At 45.9% G+C, this 23,498-nt stretch overlaps 2 protein-coding genes across 2 annotated transcripts in view; both read right to left on the reverse strand.

The window, feature by feature from the left end:
* Positions 1–3,853, reverse strand: part of LOC149354159 (translocon-associated protein subunit alpha-like) — a 32,970-nt gene extending 29,117 nt beyond the window's left edge. The window contains exons 1-2 of the mRNA XM_089575941.1: positions 3,834–3,853; positions 2,651–2,861 (exon numbers count right to left, since the gene is read on the reverse strand). Coding sequence (XP_089432067.1) covers positions 2,651–2,861; positions 3,834–3,853 — 231 coding nt within the window. The remainder of the gene's footprint in view (positions 1–2,650; positions 2,862–3,833) is intronic.
* Positions 3,854–16,916: 13,063 nt separating this feature from the next.
* Positions 16,917–23,498, reverse strand: part of LOC149354161 (translocon-associated protein subunit alpha-like) — a gene marked incomplete at its 5' end in the record, with an annotated part of 65,037 nt that continues 58,455 nt past the window's right edge. The window contains 3 exons of the mRNA XM_089575943.1: positions 16,917–17,277; positions 18,927–19,020; positions 22,839–22,918. Coding sequence (XP_089432069.1) covers positions 18,927–19,020; positions 22,839–22,918 — 174 coding nt within the window. The remainder of the gene's footprint in view (positions 17,278–18,926; positions 19,021–22,838; positions 22,919–23,498) is intronic.

Below are 23,498 nucleotides of genomic sequence, written 5' to 3' on the forward strand. Positions count from 1 at the left end.
TGAAATGCATTCATTGGTTTGCTGCGCCAGCGCCATCGACGACGAACCAGATTAGGAGGCGTTGGCTCCGCCCCCTGGGGAATTCCCACACGCGTGGGCGGTTGGTGGAGGGGCCGAGTGCGTGGAGCCGGCGGACCGGCATTTCAGCGTCCAAAAAGTGACCAGAGGAGAGGCAAAAGCGCGAAGATACGGAAATTCAAATTCTGACTACAAATAACTCAGCGTCCACAAAACGCATGAATAAAATTTTTGCTGGAGGATACTCGTGACGCTGCGTCCGTTAGCATACTAGGCGTCTCGCATCTTTGTTGAGACCCCCTTTCACAGCCCCTTTAACTTAGAAGCAAGAACAACAGTACTTGCTCACTATAACTCGGAGTAAAAGAGTGGGTGAGTTGTGTTCTGATAGGCAACGCCTGCATTTGGTTCTGGACCAAAAGCACAAAAAAAAAGGAAGTTATAAATGAAGTCACGGCAGACTAAGCAGCTTTCGGCAGACTAACCAGCTTTATGCAAACTGGTAAAGTGATTGTATACAACATTGTTTTAACACGTTCAGGCCGAGTTTTGATTGAGGCAAATCACAAAAGGCACCCGTGTGCAGTGCAATCTCACCGCAATGTGAGGAACCCCAGGCGGTCGAAATGCGGAGTCCTCCACTATGGCATCCCCCATAGCCCATATGTCCCTTTGGGACGTGTTACATCACCCAGTTTCTTTTGTAACAACTGTCTATATTCATGCAGAGATTTCTTGCAGTCAGATACCTTTAGGAGAGCCAATGAGCAGCTGGTCAAAGCAAAGACACTGCGCGGAACCATCCATAAAGGTTCAGTCGTTCTGTTCACTTTTGTGAAACACACATGCCACCTAATTTAATAAATGCAACTACGGCATTTATTTTTTTCGGACCAAGTTGCATTGCCGAGGGTGCACTCTGTAGTCTGCCTCTATGGTAAGACATGGTATGGCATGGTATCATGCAACAAACTACCACCACACAGTTCAAGTTGTATATACCAAGACCACTCGTTGCTCCAGTAGCACTGTGCAACTAAGCAGTTTCTTGGGTTGCTCAAGCCGTAACAGCTGTTTTAAAGTAGATCAACTCTTAATACTACAGCAGTTGCTCATGTATGCTGAAATGAGAAAATGCATTTAGAATTGCATTGAAAGAATCAAAACTATAAGAAAGGATACATGAAACATGCCCCACGACTCATACACACGTCTCTGGGGCTACAGAGCTTATTCATGTGATGTGGATTTTGCTGTTGAATGCGCAGGTGGTCACATCCGTCGTGGCTACATGAGTGGGCTAATCTGGTGGTCCGGAATACTCCAAGCAATGCCGGGAAGGGTGAAAGTTTATGCTGGCACCCTCTAGTTCCCGTCTTCTGGGAAGCAGCTGGGACGACCCTCTAACCCGGCAGGGTTGCCTTGTAGGAGCCTCCAATCAACAACCTCTACACTGGACACCCATCAGAAAAGAGCTAGAGGCTGGCCCTGTACTCCTCAGAATTACATTTTGCCATATTCAACAGTGTCAAGTTAAATTGCATACGACAGGTTGACCACAATGTCAGCCTACCCCCAAAGCACATGCATGCGCAAGAGTGGATGCCAGTTTAAAGCAGGCAATTGCCAATGATGTACTGTTGGCCAAAGCGCCGTGGGCCTCGACACCACGCTCTGTGACGGCAGATGGCGCAGCAATGCAGTTTGTCTTGCACCGCCACGCTTTGCAAATCCCACAAACTTTTGTGGTTGACAGTACGGTGAAAAAAGGGTAGAAGGTACTTTGAATGATTGAAGTATGAACTAAATAGTCTCTACTACATTAAAATATTTTCCTGCCACCTCTGCAAACCTGCAGTAGAAAAATATCACTCGTACATTACAGCATCAACTCTTCAAGGCATATGGTGAACATAAGCACTATTTCAACGCTGTAAAAGTAATCTATGTTTATATTCCAGAATACACTGGTATGTTTCCTGGCGGTGCAGCTTGAAAAGGTCCAGGGAACTTGCACACGCAGCAGCAAAGGTTGCATTTTCATCAACTGGTTGAGCATGTGAGACCTCATGCAAACCACCTGATGACAAGAGCACAATGCGAGCAGTAGCAAAGTTTTATGAGCACACAAAATAGGAAATTATGTCCCAAAGCTGCACTATAAGGGACACTGCAATGAACGGCTGCAGAAAAGTTTTTGTGAAGATGCATTCGTTTAACATGCACTGAAACTGTGGCAGCCTTTTGATGGTCAGCAAAGGAATGCCTCGGCTACAAAAAGCTGCCATATCAAGTGGCCTTGTTCCAAACAAAAAAAAACAGACAAATTTGATTTGAAAGATGAGAGCACAAAAGGACAGTACGGTCATTGCTACCATATTTTAAAAGTTTTTACAGAAAAACAGCAACTATACAAATGTGCAAATGCCGTAAGCAGTTCTTGGACACTAATGTTGCGAGGGAGAAGTTGCACAAGGTTTCAACATGAATTAGCTGATGAATTCTGCGTGAAAAAACATAAAAGACCACACAATGGCGCTCCAGGCACCGTTACAGTTAACAAGCGGTATATGAGCACTGCTACGTATGGTTAATTAAAGGGTAAGCTCAAAACAAAGTCAGTGCCACTAACCTGTTCACTCTCTGCTGCTTCTTGCTGCTCAGAGCCACTTGCTGCAGCATCTTCAACAACATTGTCGAGGATTTGCGGGGTCGCAGCGGAGAACCAGAGCAAGACGACCAGCGTGGCAGGCTTCCAGTTCCGAACAGCCCGTGCCGCTCCGAGCACGCGCTGTCCATCTTTATTTTCCTCTATCGCGGGAACGCCGATCTCTGCGCCTGTGCTTTATAGCGTCGCCGGGCGCTATAACATCATCCTCCTTTTGTGCTAGTGCATAGGGTGGGCCTAAAAAAAATACACATTAAAACAAGGTCACTACTGCAAGACACGTTTCTACGAGTGGTTGAAGACTGTTACAAATGGCTGCCTAGAACTCCTAGGCCGCCTAGGTTCCTAGAACTGATAACAAGGTACTGGCAATTTCAAAATAAGCTGCCAGGCTCTTCTTTCAAAGAATAAGGTTCACTCTCACAAGGATGCTTACAAGAAACGAGGTTTAATATCTTTTTTTTTTCCTTCAGACTTTTGTGCTTTCGGAGCCTTCAGGAAAGAAATCTGAGAATACGAATTGAGTATTCAATCACTTTCTGAGAAGTTTTCAGACCTACAAGAACAGCTTACAATAGGGTCTGCCAAACGCTGCTCACTGGTTCGCCTCAATTCGCACGATTCGTGGCAGGTGAGAGTGCCATTCACTACAGCTGGCTGCTGGTGCTTTCAAAGGTCAAATCATACCTCTTTTGCAACACACAGCTAGTTAAGCGTGAAATCAGCCCGCCATATATATACCACAAGTTCAACCAAGAGTGAGCTTGCCAATCTAGACCGACGACATCAGGGCTGACGATAGCATGCGGTGCTTACTCGCTGGTCGGCAGCAATAATTCAGTTGATGGATCAAAGGCGATATATTATACAAATAAGCATTTAGTTGCCTGAATCGATTCCAGTGCTCAAAGTGAAGACTGCCCCAAAAATTCGTCGAGTTGCAAGACGTACCCTTATCCACCAGAGATTACAAGTGAACTCTAGAACAACTACCAAGCAAAATCACATCAACTTTTTCAGGTAGCTTATAGTATAGAAACATTTAGTTACTCTGAATAACCACCACATAACAATCTAAATTAGTGGACCCATGTTAAACACACCTTGAAAGCTGTACTTGATTGTACTTGAATGCACTTGAATGTACTTGAAAGCTATTGTTACCATTGGTACTAGGGCGAAGTTGACGGTCTATGCTAATGACACAAGTGTTTTTTGTGTTTATGATACCTGTGAAAAACAGTTTAGTACAGCCAATTCAATGTTGTCAAAACTAGGTGCGTGGGCCAGCGAATTACTCTAAAACAAAACAGATTATCTTTTGTGCTAAAGAAAAGCATATTGCATCGGCTCTCAAACTTATCTTGAACAACAATAACATAGAAACTGTGCCTGAACTTAGAACTTTGGGAGTTGTATTTACTCAAAATATGTACTTGGACAAGTGCATAGATTATATAGCATCCAAACTTGCCTCAGTGATGGGCGCTCTATACAAACAGATTTTCTCCCAAAAAACAATGTTGCTGCTGTACAATTCTCTGTTCTTATCCCACTCAAGTTACTGTGCTATGGTCTAGGGGAACGACTACAACAAACAACATACAGAACCTTGCCACGTTACAACGCAAAGTTATTGAGTTGTAACATACTTGCCATATAATAGCAACAGAGATTAACATTTCCGAATGTTAGTATTAATATAGGCAGGAGACATCTACACCTAATATTTGTATTCAGCACTGATAACAGAATGAAAAGAAAACAATACTATGGTAACTTATGTATACCCACAACAACAACTCGGCTTCCCATCCTGTGGCGCCATCTCTACGTGGCCAACAAGGCTCCACAGCCAGCGCCACCTACGTAACAGCAAACCAAGCTCAAATCCTGAATAAACCTCAGTTCCTTTTCTGTTCACAACTGGGCTGGTCCGTGTCGTCAGTCTCTCCGACAATAACCAAACATAACATGGTGTCAGAATAACCTAGAACCCCGTAAACATGGCCAGTGTGTTTCTGCAACCACCTCCTCACTTCGAGCCCGGCGACAACCCGCACCAGGCATGGGAGGACTGGAAAGACGCCTACAACATCTACGAACTCGCATGTGAGTACACCAACAAGCCTCCCGCTACTCGCAAGGCCCTACTCCTCCATGTTCTCGGGCCCCGCGGCCGCCGCGTCGCCCAGACATTCCCCCCTCAACCTCCGAGCGCAGACGCCGGATCAAGTTACGTACCTCTTCGAGCAGTTCGACGCTATGTACAAGCCATACAAAAACGTAATACAGGCGTCGGCTGTCTTCAACAGCATGCAACAAAAAGAAAACCAGGCGTTCGACGACTTTGTAACTGACCTCCGGAGGCAAGCAGAAAAATGCGACTTTGGAGAAAAGGCAGAGAGGCTCATAGGGGACCGCATCGTTGTCGGAATTAGAGACACAGCATTGAGGGAGCGACTTTTCCGTGAACGGGACCTCACGCTTGACAAGGTAATTACAACATGCAAAGCAGCAGAGATTTCTAAGAAGCACGTAAAAGACCTGCAAGAGCCCAAGCGTGAAGTGCAAGCCATAAACAATCAGAAAAGATGGAACTCGTCAAAACAACCAGCTTTGAGGACCCCGCATTCGATCCCGAAGCAGAAGCAGCAACGCGAATGCTCGCGCTGTGGAACAGCGCACAAGCCGCGAGCTTGCCCCGCTTACGGTCACAACTGTTACACCAGCGTCAAATTCGGGCATTTTTCGCGCATGTGTAAACAACGCCAACGAGGCAGCAACTCCTCAAGTCAGCGAATCGGGCTCCTTGAAGGTCCTCAGCAGCAGGATCAGCAACAAGAATTCTTCCTGGAGACCCTCGACCTCCTCAACGCAAGCAGTGCCTCAGAATGGTTCGAAACAGTCTGCGTGAATGGTCACAGCATCGGGTTCAAGTTAGACACCGGCTCCGACGTGAACATCATGCCCATGCATCAAATCAGAAACTGGCGTATGCAACCAGACATGAAGCCGACGCATGCACGAGTGACGACGTACAGCGGGCAGGAACTTCCTATATATGCTGAATGCCAACTGCAATGCTCAGCGGGCGAAAACTCCTGCATCTTGAATTTCCTCGTCGTCAACCATCCGCTAAAGCCAATCTTAGGCGCCGACGCATGCAAGGCATTGCAGCTCATCAAAAGAGTACAGCCGCAGCGAACAACTGTAGCTGCATGCACAGCAGCCCAGACCATAAGGAACGTGCTCGACGACTTTTCTGATGTATTTGAAGGCATTGGGAAATTGCCTGGGTGTACTCCATACAACTGAAAGAAGGAGTGATTCCTACGGTGTCAGCTCCACGCCGAGTACCCTGCGCAATAGAGCACAAAGTGAAGGCCGAGCTGCAACGCATGGAAGAAAACGGCATCATAATGAAGGTGACAGAGCCGTCCAAGTGGGTTCACCCAGTTGTCATTATTCACAAAAAAGATGGCAACGTAAGGCTGTGTTTGGACCCTCGCAACCTGAACGCAGCTGTGAAAAGACAGCACTATCAGGTTCCAGTCCCGGAAGAGTTGTTCGCAACGCTGAACGGTGCAAAGATTTTTTCTGTTCTCGATGCTAAAAGTGCATTCTACCAGCTGGTCCTAGACGAGCCAAGCTCGCGCTTGTGCACTTTCACGACGCCCTGGGGACGCTATCGTTTCCTTCGGGTTCCATTCGGCCTTGCAACAGCTCCTGAACTTTTCCAACAAGCCATAGACAGGGTGTTTGAGCAGCAGCTAACTGTCAAGCCCTATTTTGACGACATCCTTGTGGCATCAAGAAACCTTGAAGAACATGCGGCCGACCTGAGACAGGTGCTGACCATCGCCAGAGCCAACAACCTAAAACTTAACAAGGAAAAGCTCCAGCTGGCTTTGACGTCCATTACATACCTTGGACACCAACTATCATCCGATGGGATTGCTCCAGATCCTGCAAAAGTGACAGCCGTCGAATCTATGCCACTGCCAACAAACAAGCAAGAACTACAGAGATTTCTTGGAATGGTTACCTACTTGACGAAATTTATTGCCAACTTTTCGAAACTCACAAGCCCTCTTCGTGAACTACTGAAGACGGATGTTCACTGGCACTGGACGCAACAACATACCGACATTGTCAAGCTCGTGAAGTCAAGGTTGATTACGGCACCCGTGCTTCGCTATTTTGATCCATCAAAGCCCGTGACAAATTCTACGGACGCCAGCTCCTACGGAATGGGATCAGTCCTACTTCAAGAAGGCAGACCCGTGGCCTACGCTTCAGCAGCTCTCACAGCCACCCAGCAGCAGTATGCGCAAATCGAGAAAGAACTGCTAGCCGTCGTGTTTGCGTGTGAAAGATTTCATTACTACACGTTCGCACGAGAAGTGACCATACAGTCGGATCACAAACCTCTGATTGGCCTGCAGAATAAGGACCTGGACAAAATGTCACCCCGACTTCAAAGGCTACTACTGCGCCTCCAGCGGTACACCGTGACTCTGGCTTACGTTCCGGGAAAACAACTAGCAGTTGCAGATGCCTTGTCAAGAGCTCCCGATGGGTCAACAAGAATGGAAACAGCAGATTACGACCCCGCACTTGACGTTTCAAGTTTGGTTCAAGCAACTCCTGGAAGACTTCGCGAGATCGCTGAGGAGACATCACGAGATTCGACTCTTCAAACAGTAACCAAATACATCAAAGAAGGGTGGCCTCAAAAACTCGCACAGGCAGACAACAAAGTCAAACCATTCTACCATGTGAGAAGCGAGCTCTACACAACGGAAGGCTTCGTGTGCTACGGCCAACGCTTGGTTATACCAGCCGCATGCCAGGCAACTGTGCTTCGCACGCTCCACCAAGCACACCGCGGAATCGTTGCGTGCAAGGGTTTGGCAAGCCAGAGTGTGTATTGGCCAACTCTAAACCAAGACATCGAGACTTTGGTCAAGAGCTGCTACATATGTCAATCACATCAAATTGGCAATCCACACCAGCCTCTATTGGACCGAGCCCTTCCAGATCAACCTTGGCAACAACTCGCCATGGACTTCTTCCATCTGCAGGGGAATACATACCTGCTGATTGTCGATTATTTTTCCAAGTATGCAGAGATCTGGCAGATGAGGATAACCACAGCAAGTTCGCTCATACAGATACTGAAGGAAACATTTGCCAGGTTTGGCATTCCAACGACAATCGTATCTGATCAGGGACCACCCTTCGACAGCGACGAGCTCAGAAAGTTCTTCCGTGATCGGGACGTGACACACCAGCCGTCTTCTCCCTTGTACCCTCGCAGCAATGGCCAAGCGGAAAGAACAATACAGACCATCAAGGCAATGATGACTAAAGCAGCCGAGGAAGGCAAAGACCTAGCAGTAGTGCTCCTCAACTACCGCTCCACACCAATACCAGGAGCAAAATCACCGGCTGAGCTCCTGATGGGTAGAAAGCTTCGCACATTCCTACCAACACTACCAAGTGCCTTGAAACCAAGCTTTCCAAATGAGGCTCACCAGAATCTTCTGCAGAGAATGCAGAAACAACAACACAAGCACGCTGACCTGCACACAAGAAACCTTCCCCCGCTTGTTCCTGGCCAACCCGTATGGCTCCGAAATAGCCGCAACTGGGAAAAAGCCACCGTGGTAAACGTGGGCCCAGAGCCTAGAAGGTACACTGTGAAAACCGACACCAGAGGCATCCTTGCAAGAAATCGAATCCACCTGCGACCTCGAACGGCGGAACCTCCTACTGCCCAAACTTCGCCAGAAGACTACGAGGTAATCGATTCAAGCACTCCTCAACAGAACCCAGAATATTCGGTCCTTCCTCCCCAACCACTTCAAGTACCTCCTTGCCCACCTCATACTACTCGATCAGGAAGAAGGATCGAGCCTCCTGCACGTTATCCAAGCACAATCAGTGACTTCAGATAACCAGGATATTCCGTGTGCAACCTTCTCAATTTTCGTCAAAGAAGGGCGTGTTATGTATACCCACAACAACAACTCGGCTTCCCATCCTGTGGCGCCATCTCTACGTGGCCAACAAGGCTCCACAGCCAGCGCCACCTACCTAACAGCAAACCAAGCTCAAATCCTGAATAAACCTCAGTTCCTTTTCCGTTCACAACTGGGCTGGTCCGTGTCGTCAGTCTCTCCGACAATAACCAAACATAACAGTAACGAGCCTAGCAGAACTTCCCACTGAACAATACTCAAGTCATGACACATGAAATCCAGAACACTGGAAGACTTTTCCTCACCGCACAAATTATGCGATGCAAACTCTACGTTACAACATTCTTCAGCTATTAAACACCAACCTAATAATAACACTGATGCTTCAGCCTGAGTTTAAAACAGCTTAAAGGTGCCCTGTGATGCAAACCAAGCATGAGGTCTTTATTCTTTGTATGCAAAGTAGGAAACGTTATGATGCCTGGACGGCCAAAGAGATTGCCGGAATGGTAATATTTAATATTTTAAGGATCCCCAGGTGGTCGGAGCCCTCCACTACAGCACCTCTTTCTCGCTTTCTTCTTTCACTCCCACCTTCCTCCCTTCCCTTACGGTGCAGTTCAAGTGTATGCCGAGATGCCAGACAACTACTGCACCATTTCCTTTCCTCAGAAACCAATTTTCATTTTCATTCTATTGTAATCTTCTCTAAAAATGCTTGTTTCGAGCCAATGGTGCCGCTACGCTGCGGCCATTTTCGGCAGCAGGAATGAGAGGGCGCTGCCTTTCTGATTGGTTGGGCGTCCAGTTTGAACCTAGTTTTTTTATACTCACAAAATGAAACTAAAATATGTCTCTGAGTGCTGTAAGCTTTTCGCATGCTACAAAAACTAAAAAAAAAGCAGGGAAAGCTAATCGAAAGCTAATAAGAATAACGCTAGAAACGACACTTTCAATTTCGCTGCCAACAAAGATCAGGGAGCTTCCTTAGTAGTGTTAGTCACCTTTGCCCTGTCTACAGTGTATACACAGGGGGTGGGGATGGGGAGACAATGCTGTGAAAGCAACAATTGCAGGCAAGCAAGCCTCTGCTGCTTCTGTGCTAAGTGTGGTTCTGATTGGTACCAGCCAATTCCAGCACTGGGTGAGTGAAATGGGTGAGTGAAACGCGTTTTCATCTGATCTTTTAGAGTTATTCTAATTGGAGTAACTTTCGTTTGCATGCTCTGATTTCATTAAATCTTTTTTTGCACTGGTCTCGGGAACGCGTGAGGAATCCATTTCATCAGATTATCTGGCACTGAGGAAAACACCCTGGTGCCCCTTTATAAGGAAGGCTTTTTAAACCACGCTACAGTTTTGAAAAATCTTGCTATTCCAATCAATTCAGTTTTCACACAGGACTGACTACAGTGAGCACGTATGTCAAGGTATATATTCAATATTTGTTTGATAATCCGACTACCCTCAGTGACTGTTAGGTTTTTTTCCCCCTCACATTGATTTAAATTGCCATTACCTTCATATAAGTTCCTTTTTGTGCCATTTTTTCGGAGCTGCCATTTATACGTATACATGACTAGAATCATCTTTTTACTTCGTATTAATGCATCCTACTTACATTGTCATTTTTGTCAAAACTGATGTTCTAATGTATTCATCATCATCATCAGCCTGACTACGCCCACTGCAAGACGGTCATCTTGCATATTTAATGTATTATGTAACCCTATTTCGTACTGCTTAGGCTGTGCTTAAGTATTCTGTTGCATGACCCACAGTTGTTTGATGGGGACGACGTCTATGCCTCATTTTACCACGTCCGCACTAGGTCTTATGGAGATCAATTCATAGTTCCAACCCCATCTTGTCGCGATTCAACATTCTCAACAACTGAAAACAGTACCTACCCTCTAAACAATGTACTGCTGCCTAGGATTCTCTTGCCACACACTTTACAGCATATGACACCACTGCCCCTTATTTTGGATAAATTCTGCAGCCGCTGGCATAGCGGAACCACTTTTCACAGCAGCACTCAATTTTAGGTCTTATTTGTTATTTCTTCCACCAGACATGCACACCAACTTGCACCTAACCAATCAACTTTCTGTGCAACTTTTGACACCCCGGTTCTTCCCCAGAAAATTTTCTTCTGCATGAAAGGTAAATGGTAAATCACTGGCTCAGGCCGACCCATGCCTTGTAAATAAAAGGTTCTGGAAACACCCAAGCCGTCCTAAAGCAACATCCACGTTGTAAGATTTCAATATGATGCAGGATATAAGTGAATATGAAACAAGACAAAGTACGTATACGTTGTTCCCCCTTTATAGTGTAGTACGTTCCGCGCGGCAGCTGAGCATTAGTCATTGGTATCGCTATATAATCGGACACATATCTTATCAATCGTAGCACATATCGTAACAACTGAATGAAGGCGTTTCGCGCGCCAGGTAAGTTAAAAGGCGGGAACAATTATATAAATATATTTTAAAATAATTTAAGAGGACTGCCAGGTAGCGGAACTGAGACAAGAAAAGAAATCAGCCTGGTGACGACGGAACGTGCACATGCGGAGGCGGTGGAAAAGCTCCGCCCATCTTTGCAGATGCAGGCGAAATGTTTTTATTACTCCAAAAGGCTGATCTTTATCTGTTCCCGTACAACCTAAACCGCACATTACATATCTGACTTACCAGCCATACGGCTGCGTACCTTTTAATTCAGGTGTCGCGTGGATAAACAATTCTAAGCAGTTGTGAGCAAAAAACTCCACAGGTGTCGTACTTACATACGTAAGCAACGCAACAGTGCGAGGCAGCTTCACGCACGCAAGCACGCACGCACACGCGCGCACACGCACACGCACACGCACACACACACACACACACGCAGAAAACAACTTCAGCGCAGAGATATGCGGCTTCGGAAGAGGTTCTTTACACGAGTTACAGGCAAGTTCGCTGTGTCCTTATCAAAGCACGGACACGTTTGTCCGCGCCTCACGCAAACACTACAGCGCATACTTCACAGTAACTACAGCTGTCAATATTTTTATGAACACCCTAGAAGTTTTTATTAACCAACTTTCACTTACCACTTGAGCTAGTTTGACCCAGCCATCCGGTGTTTTCAGGTAGCCGAACTTGAAAGCGCATAATGCCAGTCTTTCATTCCCGCCGGATGAAGAAACGGTCGTCGTTTGTTGCCCGACAGTAACAGGCATTGTGCGGCGTTGAATTGGCAATGAATTAAATAGTTCTTACTGCTTCGTGGGATAACTTATGAGAACTGTTTACGGCCAGAAGGAGCAACAGTTGGTATATAAGCTCTATGGGAGCAACCCGCCAGGCAATGTAGGCGTCACTACCGTGTCAACAAAACGTTGGTGTCAACCATGGAGGAAAAAAAAACTGAGGAGGGAGCATGACGTCACGCGGCCAGCGTTCGCAAGCCGAGTGTTTTGAAGTCGTTTTCTCCCTCAGTTTTTCGCTCTCCGAGCCGGTCCTTTATGCTTTGATTCCGGTATGTTTTAGTGCGCGCGTATGCGCGACCCGCGGCGCGGGCGTCTACAGCAAGGAAGTTGATCTACAGTTAGTCTGCCGCGCTAATCGGCGCATGCGCGCGCGCAGCGGGGCTAGACTTCACCGCACGCTATCACGTGGTGCGATCACGGGGGGACACACTCTCTTTTTTTTGCTATATCTTTACTTGTTAAGACGAGGCTTCAAGGTTGTCGCCAGACGCTCCCTCCTCAGTTTTTTTTCCTCCATGGTGTCAACACGCAGCGAATACATGGAGTGAAGAAAAGCCAACCACGACCGGCGCTCCGTTTGGCTACGTTTGGCTAGTTTGGCAGCCAGTTTTGCAAAAGCGTTGCTTTTCCCATTTCCCTAGGCTTCCCTGGTTGCTCAAAGCGCGAAATTGAAACGCTTGAGAGGAAGAGCTATAAAGAATGCGGTAGGATGGAACGTGGAAATCCAGTTTCGTACGGAATGATGGAAGTTGCTTCAAGGTTGATTGTCCAAAATATTCAGACAAGGACGGACCAGCAGCATGTATACTTAGCCAAGCTACGACCGGCTTTGAGCCAACCTCCTCTTCCCGGCGTTCCTGCGCGACTCTTTATGGTGAATAGACAAATGGATAGAGACACGGCGGATGGAGTCAGTAATAAAGCGCAGCGCCGCCTGCTCTCCCTCTAGGTAATATGAGAAACTTTCCTCCATGGCTACGTGGCTGCAGGTAACGGTTAATCTGTGGACAGCGCAAACGCTGCTGTCCGCTGCAATTGCCTCTGCTATCAAAGTGAAATAAATATCCGACGTGTTATAAGGCACAAAAAAAGCCTTAGCAATTTTGGTGATCCTCCGAATGCAATACGAAAAAAAAAAACGAAATCGTATTTCAACGGCACTGGCTACTTCAGTGTGGTCGTCGTGGGTGGAGTGCTGTCTGGGTGCTGCTGCCAGGTGTCTGGGTGCAGCTGTTTTGATACGATCTCTTTGTGTATTTGCTTCATTTGTTACTGTTACGTCTGGCGGTTACAATATGTGCATTATGTGAAGATGTGGGCTCAATTGCCCACCTAATGTTTGCTCAATCCAAAAACAGAACTGTGTACACTCGCTCCGTGTGGTAGACCTCGTCACTATAATGTGGTGCCATTTTCTTTCCAAACATGTAGTATAGTTTGAGGACCGTCATTTTTATGGAACTGCTTTGTACCGTAGCACGTATTACCTTTTACCTACTATCAAAGGGAACAGTGATCTATATGTTGCTACAACATCGATGTATACGAATTGGCGAAGTAATTTCTGGGGCCGTGTAGCTGAACCCCCGTGTGAACTGCAGTTATGGGGATGCGAGTGTATACTTACGGGGGCACTGTATGCAATGCGTATAAGTACATTACCTGTCGCTACGAAGAAATGTTTTGGAGTTTAGTGCTTCTGTGTTTCGGAGTGTAATGTTGCATGCTGATGGCGTCGCGACAACGCAAGCCGACGAACCGGCCATCTTGCGATCTCACAGCCGAGTTTTATTTGCGCAGTTCTCATATTAGTAGTGTTTTCACCCATATTGCGTTGAGTGTTCTCGCTGCCAGCAATTACTTTTCCGAGCGGCACCATCGGATTCGTAGGCGCGAACTCCACCTCATAGTCTGGGGATATGGCGTAGTCGTCGTCCGACGGCTACCTGAAGCACGTGGCATCTTGTTCGTCGCCGTCGTCGTCCATGGGCCAACATGGGCTCCGGCGACGGCAGATCCCTGCAGTTGATCGACAGTAGCATGGCCTTGTGATCGTAGTAGCATGTCGACGTGCCTTACTTCGTGCACTGTGCATGGCATATGTTCTCGAACGCGAAGTCGATGCCGGTGCGTCGCGAAGTGGTGATTGCATCAGAATCTTAAGCTGAGATCGGTGTGCATCGCGCCAATCAACGTTAACGTTCAACATGCTTCCTGATCAAAGCATTCTACGACGAAAAACAAAGAGCTGTGGGGCTGTGTATATCGGCCAAACTGGTCGATGCATTAACACGCGCCTCGCAGAACATCGCCGGGCTTTAGGAAGTGGCACAGCTAGGTACGCACCTGGCAAGTCATGTGCGTAAGCACCGGGAAAAAGATAAGTCCTGCCAAGCCCTATTGGATCAAACGACAGTGAGTGAGTGAGTGAAAACTTTATTAGCTCTAGATTCGGTTGTATTCGGCGGTTTTGAGATGGCTTCGTCCATCTTGCTCAACGGTCGGTTGCCCTTAGTCCAGGGCTCCGCTGGATGCTGCTGCCAGTTTTGCTCGCCGAATCAGACCTTCTTGGTCGACCCGGCGATCGCTGGAGAGCACTCCCTCCCATTGTTCCGCACTCGGGTTTGTTATCACTGGTACCACGCTTATTCTCTGGCATGCCCACGTTATGTGATCTTTTCGCATCACGACCAGAAGACTAGGGAAATCATAGAAGCCTATAATATTGCTAAGACAAAGGGCTGTGTCAGTGAGCCTTCAATTTTCTGAGAAGGAACGAGCGTTTTTAGATAGTAACGGCTAATCTCTTTTTCTGTCTTGTTATTTTTTAGCTCTTTATGTTTTCCGTGACCCCTATTTATTCCCAGCGTTGCAATAAACGTTTTTAGTTGCTAGTAAGCGCTTGTCGTGTGTGTTTTCTTCCTTTCGTCTCCGTCTTGTCGCGCTTTGAAACCCATCATGAATGTTTACCACCTTGCCCAACTTTCTGCCCTTTTTCTACAAGCATGGTCGTGCCGCCGCGTAGAGCCGAAGGCAGATTCCTGTATACGAACGTTGGTCTCGTGCGATCGTCGGCAGTGGACTGCAGCCTCCGGCCGCACTTTCTATATGGTCATGTGGTCGCAGGATATTTGAATGTCGTAGTTCCTTAAAAGCAACGGGTGCAATATTTCATAGAATCATCTCATCTGTATACAGAGGAAAATTACTGCACCTATAGTTATGTTAGCACAGCTACCATATACTCTCTTTTAATGGCCACAATTTTTAAAAAATCCAGGTGTGAACTTTTGAAGGTGTGTCCCATAGACAAATAAAAAAAAACATATAACTGTATATTTTTCCCAATTATCTGGTCCAGAGCACAGAGTGCGGCCCATACTTGAGTGCAGCTTTCACACGAGATTGTGTGGCAATTGATTCTAGCCAGCCATTCACAACCTACCAGCACTGAAGTCTTTTGATGCACATATGGTGCACATTGTTTCAAATACCAAGGCTCCAGTAACCCTCAAAGGTCTGTTTCGAAAGGTAATGCTCCATCAGGGAAGGGTTAGGAAGAGTATGAAAGAAGGGGGCAGTGTGACAAGCCCCAATCTGTTCTGGAGACCCTGCTAAACTTCTCAACAACTGTACCTCCTTTCCATATCACATCCTTTGTTCCACAGCTTAGCAAAAGTGCTCAAAACATTTGTGTATTTACACCAGTTCACACAGAATGAGGTGAAGCTGTCTGTAACTAGAACGTTACAAACCATCATGTGAAACAAGCCTCTAAGCAAAACCTTTTTTTTAGTTCTCAGTAAAATTAAAAAATAGTACACTGGTGCACCAACACACACTGTACAGCACCTTAGAAAAGAAACCACTACTTCACCAGGTGCATATCAATTACCTTGCATCCACAAAGCTTGCGTTATTTCCTTTATCGTCGCGTAAAAGCTAGACACGTTCAAAATATTTAGAATCTAGATGATACGATTACGGTTGATCTGATTTAGAAAGTGTCTCGGATGGTCTAGTATGTACAGAATACGTTACGATTTGGGATTGTACGGAAAGTTTTTCAGGCTGGCACAGATGATACGAACGCACAACTGCCACCCGCACACACGAGCTGGAACGCGCGTGGGGCCGCCAGGTTGGTCTCTGAGAGATTGGTTCCGCAAAGATTAATCACAGAGACAAGAATCGACAGACTAGTCTCTTTGATGCTCATTTTCTGGCCATGTCTTGGGACACTGCGAACACAAATACAATCGCAAACTACCACAGCAAATGTGGATTTACAACAGCACCGGTCGCACTGCTGATTGACAAAAAGTCCGACGAGGATTTGGCTACTGAAAGCTGGGGGATGCTGTACATTCAAGCTTCTCACGACTTCGTCACCTCGGACAACATTGCAACCAGCGGGCTGAGGAACATTGAAAATGACTGATGGAAGAAATGAACTGTCGTCACTGGACAGCAATGAAGAAAAGCGTGACCCATTGTCATTGGGGGCAGAAACTCTCAACACCCTCGATGTTCTGCACCGTACCGCAAGAGCCGGCAGTGCGAGAGACAAAACTGTGGCACGGTTTTATGCTTTCCAGGCTGGGCTTATCAGGGAAATCAAAGCCAAGAAGGTGCAAACAAATATTACCACCTTTTTAGACAGAGAATAATTAAGCCAAATAAACTGTGTTTCATTCTCATGTTCAACTTGGCTTGCTTTTGATCACCCAAATCAGGATGATAGGAATATTCTCCAGGGCCCCGCTAAATTCGTATCATCAAGATTCTACTTAAGCACTGTAATGATGCATTTCTATGAAGGGCGCTTAATACACTTAATGTAACTGAAATTAGTGGATGTTATGAAAAATTACCTGGATGACAAATGAAGGCCCACAAAATTCTAGTGATATGGAATAAGTAGCCCTATCCTACACATGCAGTGGAGGTGTACCTTGATGCCAAAAAGGACAAGTACAGGTGATTACACAAGAAAACAAAAGTTAAAAAAAAGTTCTTTATTATAGTGGCCTATCACAGCCCACTGCAGCTCCTGTCTCCAACCAGGCTGCTGTCCAGCCAATGTCAGGACCAAAATTTAATACAACAAAATTAAGAAGAACCACTCCCACAGCGATGACTGGACGTAACTTATTTCAGCGCTCAAAGAGGATGCCTGTGGCAGTAGATGCAACGATATGACTGTGATGCGATGTGGTGCTCAGCATGAGTGTCACGGGCAACAGTCATAACTTCGATGGCTCACTACTCCTCTCCTGATCCAGTGACCCTCTTGAGTCGTCGTGGCCTTGGTGACTGACGTGGTGACCTCTTTGGTGACCGGTCTGCATGCATGCAAGCAATGTAACAAGTTACTCGTTTTACTTCATTACTCAAAACCCAAGCTGTACTGTATCTTAGTAGATACGAAACACTGAGAGCCAAGATTTTAAAAAGAAAAAATAAAGGGGGCGGGGGGGACGAGGATGGTGAAAAGAGAGAGAAAGCACATGCAACGAATTATGAGCTGCCCTCAATACACCATCATCTGATAACACCCAAGCACTCTGTACGGTGTGGCAGCAGTACAGTCCCAAAGGAACCCCAACGGCTTTAACATCAAGAGTGTCTACCATATAAGTGTTTAAAAACTCAGATTTCACAACATTTTCACAACTCATCGCATCAAAAATTTATGCAAGACCTGCTGTGTGACAGTCAAGGATACCGCCTCAATGTGGTAGCTAAATATGGCTTGAACAACAGCTAGTGTGAGCCAATTTTTATGTGCCTAATTATAAGTTCTACTTTGCTCTGTGGTTAAGGGGGGACGAGGGTCTTAACTAACTTTTTTATTTATGGATATAGTCTCATGAAATTTTGCACACAGATGCTTTTTTCTCTTCTAATTCCAAATATGTAATCATAATTGAGCTGGTGGTCTTAAATCTTACAAAGTCTAGAATGTAATTAGGTAATTTCTTATGTAGCTTTTATGAATGTTCTCACTGCATTTTGTTCCATTTATTTACATGAATTGATAACCAGAGAGTTCCCATACCTGGTGACATTCCTTGTTTACTTTTAAAGGGATGTCATCGTGATATAATATGTCGAGAGTAAAAGGTCGCAGTATTTGACGCTGCAACTCGTTAAGCTAATTGTAAATTCCTATTTATATGTGGCCTAAGCAAAAAAAGGAAGAATGTCATCGGGTATGGGAATTCGCTGGCTATCAATTAATGAATTAAAATCAACAAAATGCAGTGAGAAAGTTCATTAAAGCTGCAAAAGAAATTGTCTAATTACACCCTAGAATTTAAGATAACTTTTGATCAAAGTCCACCAGCTCAATTATGACTACATTTTTAGAATCAGAAGAGAAAAACACATCTGTGTGCAAAATTTCATGATTCAAGCCATAAATAAAAAGGTCAGTTTTAAGACCCTCGTCCCCCCTTAAGAGAACTGCATCCAATGCCTGAGAGAACAAAATTTCTTTCTTTGCATGCACATCATTTGTTAATGTTAGAGAGTGGTGATTGTGGGCTTAGCATGGAGGAACGGTAATCTCACAAAGAAGGTGGGAATAACGTCAATACATTTTGCCAAAATTCAGCAGCAAGTAGCAGGGTTGACCTCTCGGTGGAACTGGCATAGCACTTATATCAATGCTGTATTTCTTGTCGATTACATGTTGGGTAAACTACAGCAGTTCCAATAACTGTAGCACAAAAACAACAAAACTAAAGCCATTGTCGAAGAAGTAGCTACAGCCACCTGATGCGACGCTATATGCACACAACATTCAGCTTAGCGAGACAGCATTCGCAACACAGAGAGTTGAACTGCGGGCACGCCGCATGTTGCCTTTACAATAACGAAACAAGACAGAAACTTGGTGTGAAAGCAGTGCCACCATGCAAAACCTCATATTACTGCAGTGGGTGAACCATTTTTGGGCTACACAACTGCACAAAAAACCTCCACTCACTCAGGTCACGAGTTTCCTTGGGGAGCCAATCACAGTCCACATCACTGGAATTTGTAGTACCCATTTCCACCTTTTGCTTACTGGCTGGCCTCTTCTGTAAATAAAATCAAACAGCAGAGAAAAGAGTGCATATTCTAGCTTAGTGCTACCAACAGGGTTCGCAGCTGCATGCAAGCTAATTTGCGAAAGCCAGAAAGTTGAAATGACAGAAATGCCAAAGGCTTTGCACAATTGTCAGCAACTTATTTCAAGCATGGCTAGTATAAGCGGAGTTAGCTAAAATGTCTTCAACAGCACATATTGGCAATATTGCTCCGCTGCTTTGGACACACATTGTGTGCAGACTGGAGACCAAGAGGCCCTGCCACCTCGCCAACCTTAGTCTCCTGGCACAGTGTCTTCAGCTCGCCGACTGTCATTACATTATTACAGCAGTCACCGTATAAACGCATGTCAGGGCCTGTTGGCAGAATGGGGGTTAAGAGTCGCTGCTAGCAGCTGCCGCTGCTTGATGGAACCACGGTCAAGTCGACACCAGTTCCAACCACCGCAGACAGGAGTGCTGTCGAGTCAATGAGTTGAGTGACGGAAGGAAGATTACGAGTGGGTTTATTTACATTTTTACAAGCCAAGTGAACAGAAGTGAGACGACTATGCCGCATTTGTTGTCGAGTTTTATACTGTTCTCGTTCCCTAAATTCCCCAGGTTGAGGACGCCCACGCCGGGGTGGGAGGGGCCTAGAGCTTTAACTTGTGCACACCAACACACCACCGCACTTATGGTCACGCCCCCATCGTGTGTTGAGTCTGAGGGAAAGAAGGTTGCCAACAAGGTAGCGTCGACTGCGGCAGGTGATGGTTTCTGGCCAGCCAAAGGTTGCCGCGGGTCACCGACATCTGTTCTTCATCAAATGACACCCGCTGCTCAAGTCCGGAACGCGAGGTCACGAAAAGGCCGGAAAGTGGTCCCTCGTCCCTGGAGATGATCGCGAGGGTTGGGGATGATGCCCGCCAGCTCGTTGCAGTGCTTGGCATGCCGAACAGCCATAAGAAACGAGGCCCTTTGTTCCCCGGCATGGTCACGGCAATTGGAGAAGATACCATCCGTCTCCCCACAGCACCGGCGGCGGTGCTCGACACGTGCAGACACTTCGGAAAGGCGGTCTGGTTTTGCTTAAACTTTAGCCCCTTCGTTTTGGTCCTGCACTCCAACCGGGCAAACTCGGTAATTGGAATCAGCTGTCACCTGGGCCCTCTACGTGCGGTCCATGACGGCAGGCCTGGGGACCACCACCCTCGAGTTGCTCGGAGCCACCAGGAAAGACATGTGTGCCGGCTGCTTCGAAGCGAGACTCGATGACGCCCATCTCAACAGGCCGCACTTTTTTTTCCGGATTCGAGGGCCTATTTGCCAACCATTGGGCCGCCAACAGTTGCTCGCAGGCAGAGCTGATCGCAGGCCACGGCACAAGCATTTAGAAGGCTATCGTCACATGGGTGATCGAAAGTCCGGGTGCGGCTGTTACATGGATTTCAATACAAAATATTTGCTTCGGGAAAACAGGGTGCGGCCCGTACACGGCTGCGGCCCTTACACTCGTTTATACGGTACTTCGTGCAAGAGGTTTTTCCACAGCATGAGAGTGAGAACACTTGACGTTTGCAACCGTGACAAACAGCCATCAAGCACGAAATTATGCACAAGCGCCTCGAAAAGTGTCTTTTTGCTCCAGTGACGGTTCAGCAGAATTTGTCGCAGCTGTCATCATGCAGATGTGAGGCCCTCTGGCTCCTCCTGCATGCCTGCTGCAGTCACCTTTTGTTTCTTTAAATGCAGACCTTTGTTGTCATGATTGTGCGGATCTCGGAGGCTATAGGCTGTACTTCCACTCACTTGGAAATGGTGATCAAAGACACTTTTTCAGTGCAGATGTCACAAGCTTGAATCGAGTGGCAGGAAAATCTTTATAAACACAATTTTTGCAGCAATAAAAGTCATTTGCTATTACATATTATCAATACGGCTAGAAAGAGGCGCAGAATTTTTATTGTGACCAAAATTAGCGTGGAGTGGTCCTCGGTGCCTTTTCAGGTCGATCACTTAGCTTTTAACTAGCAGCCACTTTTGTGCCTGCATCAAAAAAGATCGTGCAAATGAATTCTGTGCAGTACGAACATTTCCTGGCACAGGTGAGTGTGTTGTTTCACAGCAAACAGTTCTTCATAATATCTCGCTCATAAGCCCAGATGAAGACAAGTCCTCTTGCTTGAAACATCTGCTTGAGAACTGAGGCTTCACTCTCACCCATGTTCATTTTGTACTCATAACATTAAGGCATTTGTCCCATTCTGCAGCAGAATATGCTCATTATTGTTGCACAAGTTTCTTGAACACTCATGCCATATCAATAACAGCTTCTCTGGATGTCGCAAATAGCTTTGTAGAGTAAATATTTCTAACATATAAATGCTCAGAAGAGAGACAAAAGCATCCCTACCTATAGCCATATTACCACATTTACTCGCATAATGAACACACATTTTTTTCCGAAAAAATAAAAATAAAAACAAACAAAAATTTGGGACATGTGTTCATTACGCAAAGTGAAATATTCAGAATAAGAGGTGGTAAAAACTGGACTAAAAAGTAGGCTGGTATAAATAACTACTGCATCCGGCACGGCTCTTTTTGAAAATAAAACAAACGCACCCTTCAGCATAGTTTTCATGCCGGAGAGCACAGTTTCCAACACACTTAGGAGCCCATCATGGTGCCTAAAGAGAGCAATTCTAGTTCACTTTAACACAGCTCTCAGCACTCAGCGCGAAGCAAAACTACTACAAGTTCCAACAATCCTCAGTATGGCACACTGAACAGAGGAATTCTTTGCGACCAGGTGTGGATTGTTCTGGTTGTTAGACACCCGGCAAATCATTCTTATAGACCGGTTGTTCTGCAGGGTGAGACATAGTAGTCTTTATGATCAATGGCTGGCGCCTTATATTATATGCGTACTTGCTGGTGTTTAAGAAAAGGCAGCGGCTAACACTTCCCACCAGTAGCAGACTGCATGCAAAAAAAAATGGGCTGCATTCATTATGCAAATAAATAGTTACTATTTTGACACTTTTTAAACCGAACGTTGGTTCAACTTCAGGGGACGTTTAGAATTAAGCCAAGCCATCCTGAACACACTGCTGCTGAACCAACCTAGAACAATAACTATGGTTACGCTTCCTCTTCTCGGGCTACACGAAATTATTTTGGTCGGTAGTTTAGTATTGCTGACAAAAGCAGTTTTTTTTTTTTTTTTTTGAAGTGGACACCACCGCCACATAAATAAAGGCGCGATTAAGGTACCCACTGACCCAGGGAGGCAGTCATGCACCTTTACTTTCCTCAATATCATCGGAGTCTTCAACGCTGCCAATGCCAAGTCTCTGCCTCCTTTCACACATTTTGCTCCACTGCCGCGTTTCTGCCAAAGCATGCAGCGCACACCTCACTCACTACTGCCACATAGCTCCAAGCACGAATGACATTTCCACTGAGCCAGGGAGAACCAATTATGCATCTTTCCTTTCCTTTCGTGACTGTCTCAAATTCTTCGTGTCTACCAGCAGATTTCGTAGAGTCGGAGGCTTATAGTGTTTTTTGCACACAGATGGAAGTTTATGAAGGGGACCACATGCAATGCCTAGCGCGAAAGTGCGGCAGCAAAACACGAGGCGTGATCGGTTGTGGCCACAGCTCAGTGCTCTCATGCAGTGGCCAGCGAAGCTGATCTGTTTGTGCTGAAGTGGGTTCAAAACCCAGTTGCGGCAATATTATTTCTGAGAGGCTTCAGACAAATACTGCCTGTACAGGATTGCTAGTGAAGTAGTGAATTCGCACCAAAATCAATCACTTACGTCTCTCCATCAAGTTCTTCATCGATTTCCACTACTTCGATTGTTTCATTGAAGACAGCATCTTGGAAGGCATTACCATCCTTGAAAGGAGGTAAAAATAAAGTACATATCAGGCAACAAGCAACAAATTGTGCAGAAGAAAAACACTCAGGACCCTTAGGCAACTATACAGTCCTGGAATAACGAGCCTTCTGTTAAAAAATTCTTGCTACTGCTTTCTTATAGCAATGTTCTGCTCCACGTATGCAGGGGAGCATCCTGACCTATTCCCATAATGCAGTCAAACATGATCCTCATAAAGCGGCAGCACTTGCCCATCATGAATCCAAAGTAGCAATATAGGCACGCAGATGCTTCAAGCAAGGTTGTTTTAATCACTTAACCGTGCATACTTTGAATATGAACTATTCCACACTAGCTTGCAATTCGTGCATTAAGCAGTATGTATCAGTGGTTTTTAACTACTACATGCCTGTCAGGTTAAAAAAACCGCCGCCTGTGAAAAAATGATGCGGCATTTGGTGCAAATTATCATCTCAATCCCATTTCATAACGGCCCAACAAGGTAAAGAAAAAAATTAAATGAGGCTATACTCCAAGCCTTTTTTTTCTTTTTTTATGCTCTTGCTTCTCAGTTCAGAACCAGTCCTCTGGCATAAA

This window comes from Amblyomma mixtum, chromosome 3 (genome assembly GCF_055824585.1).
Source record: "Amblyomma mixtum isolate Tamu chromosome 3, ASM5582458v1, whole genome shotgun sequence".
NCBI classification, from domain to species: Eukaryota; Metazoa; Arthropoda; class Arachnida; order Ixodida; family Ixodidae; genus Amblyomma; species Amblyomma mixtum.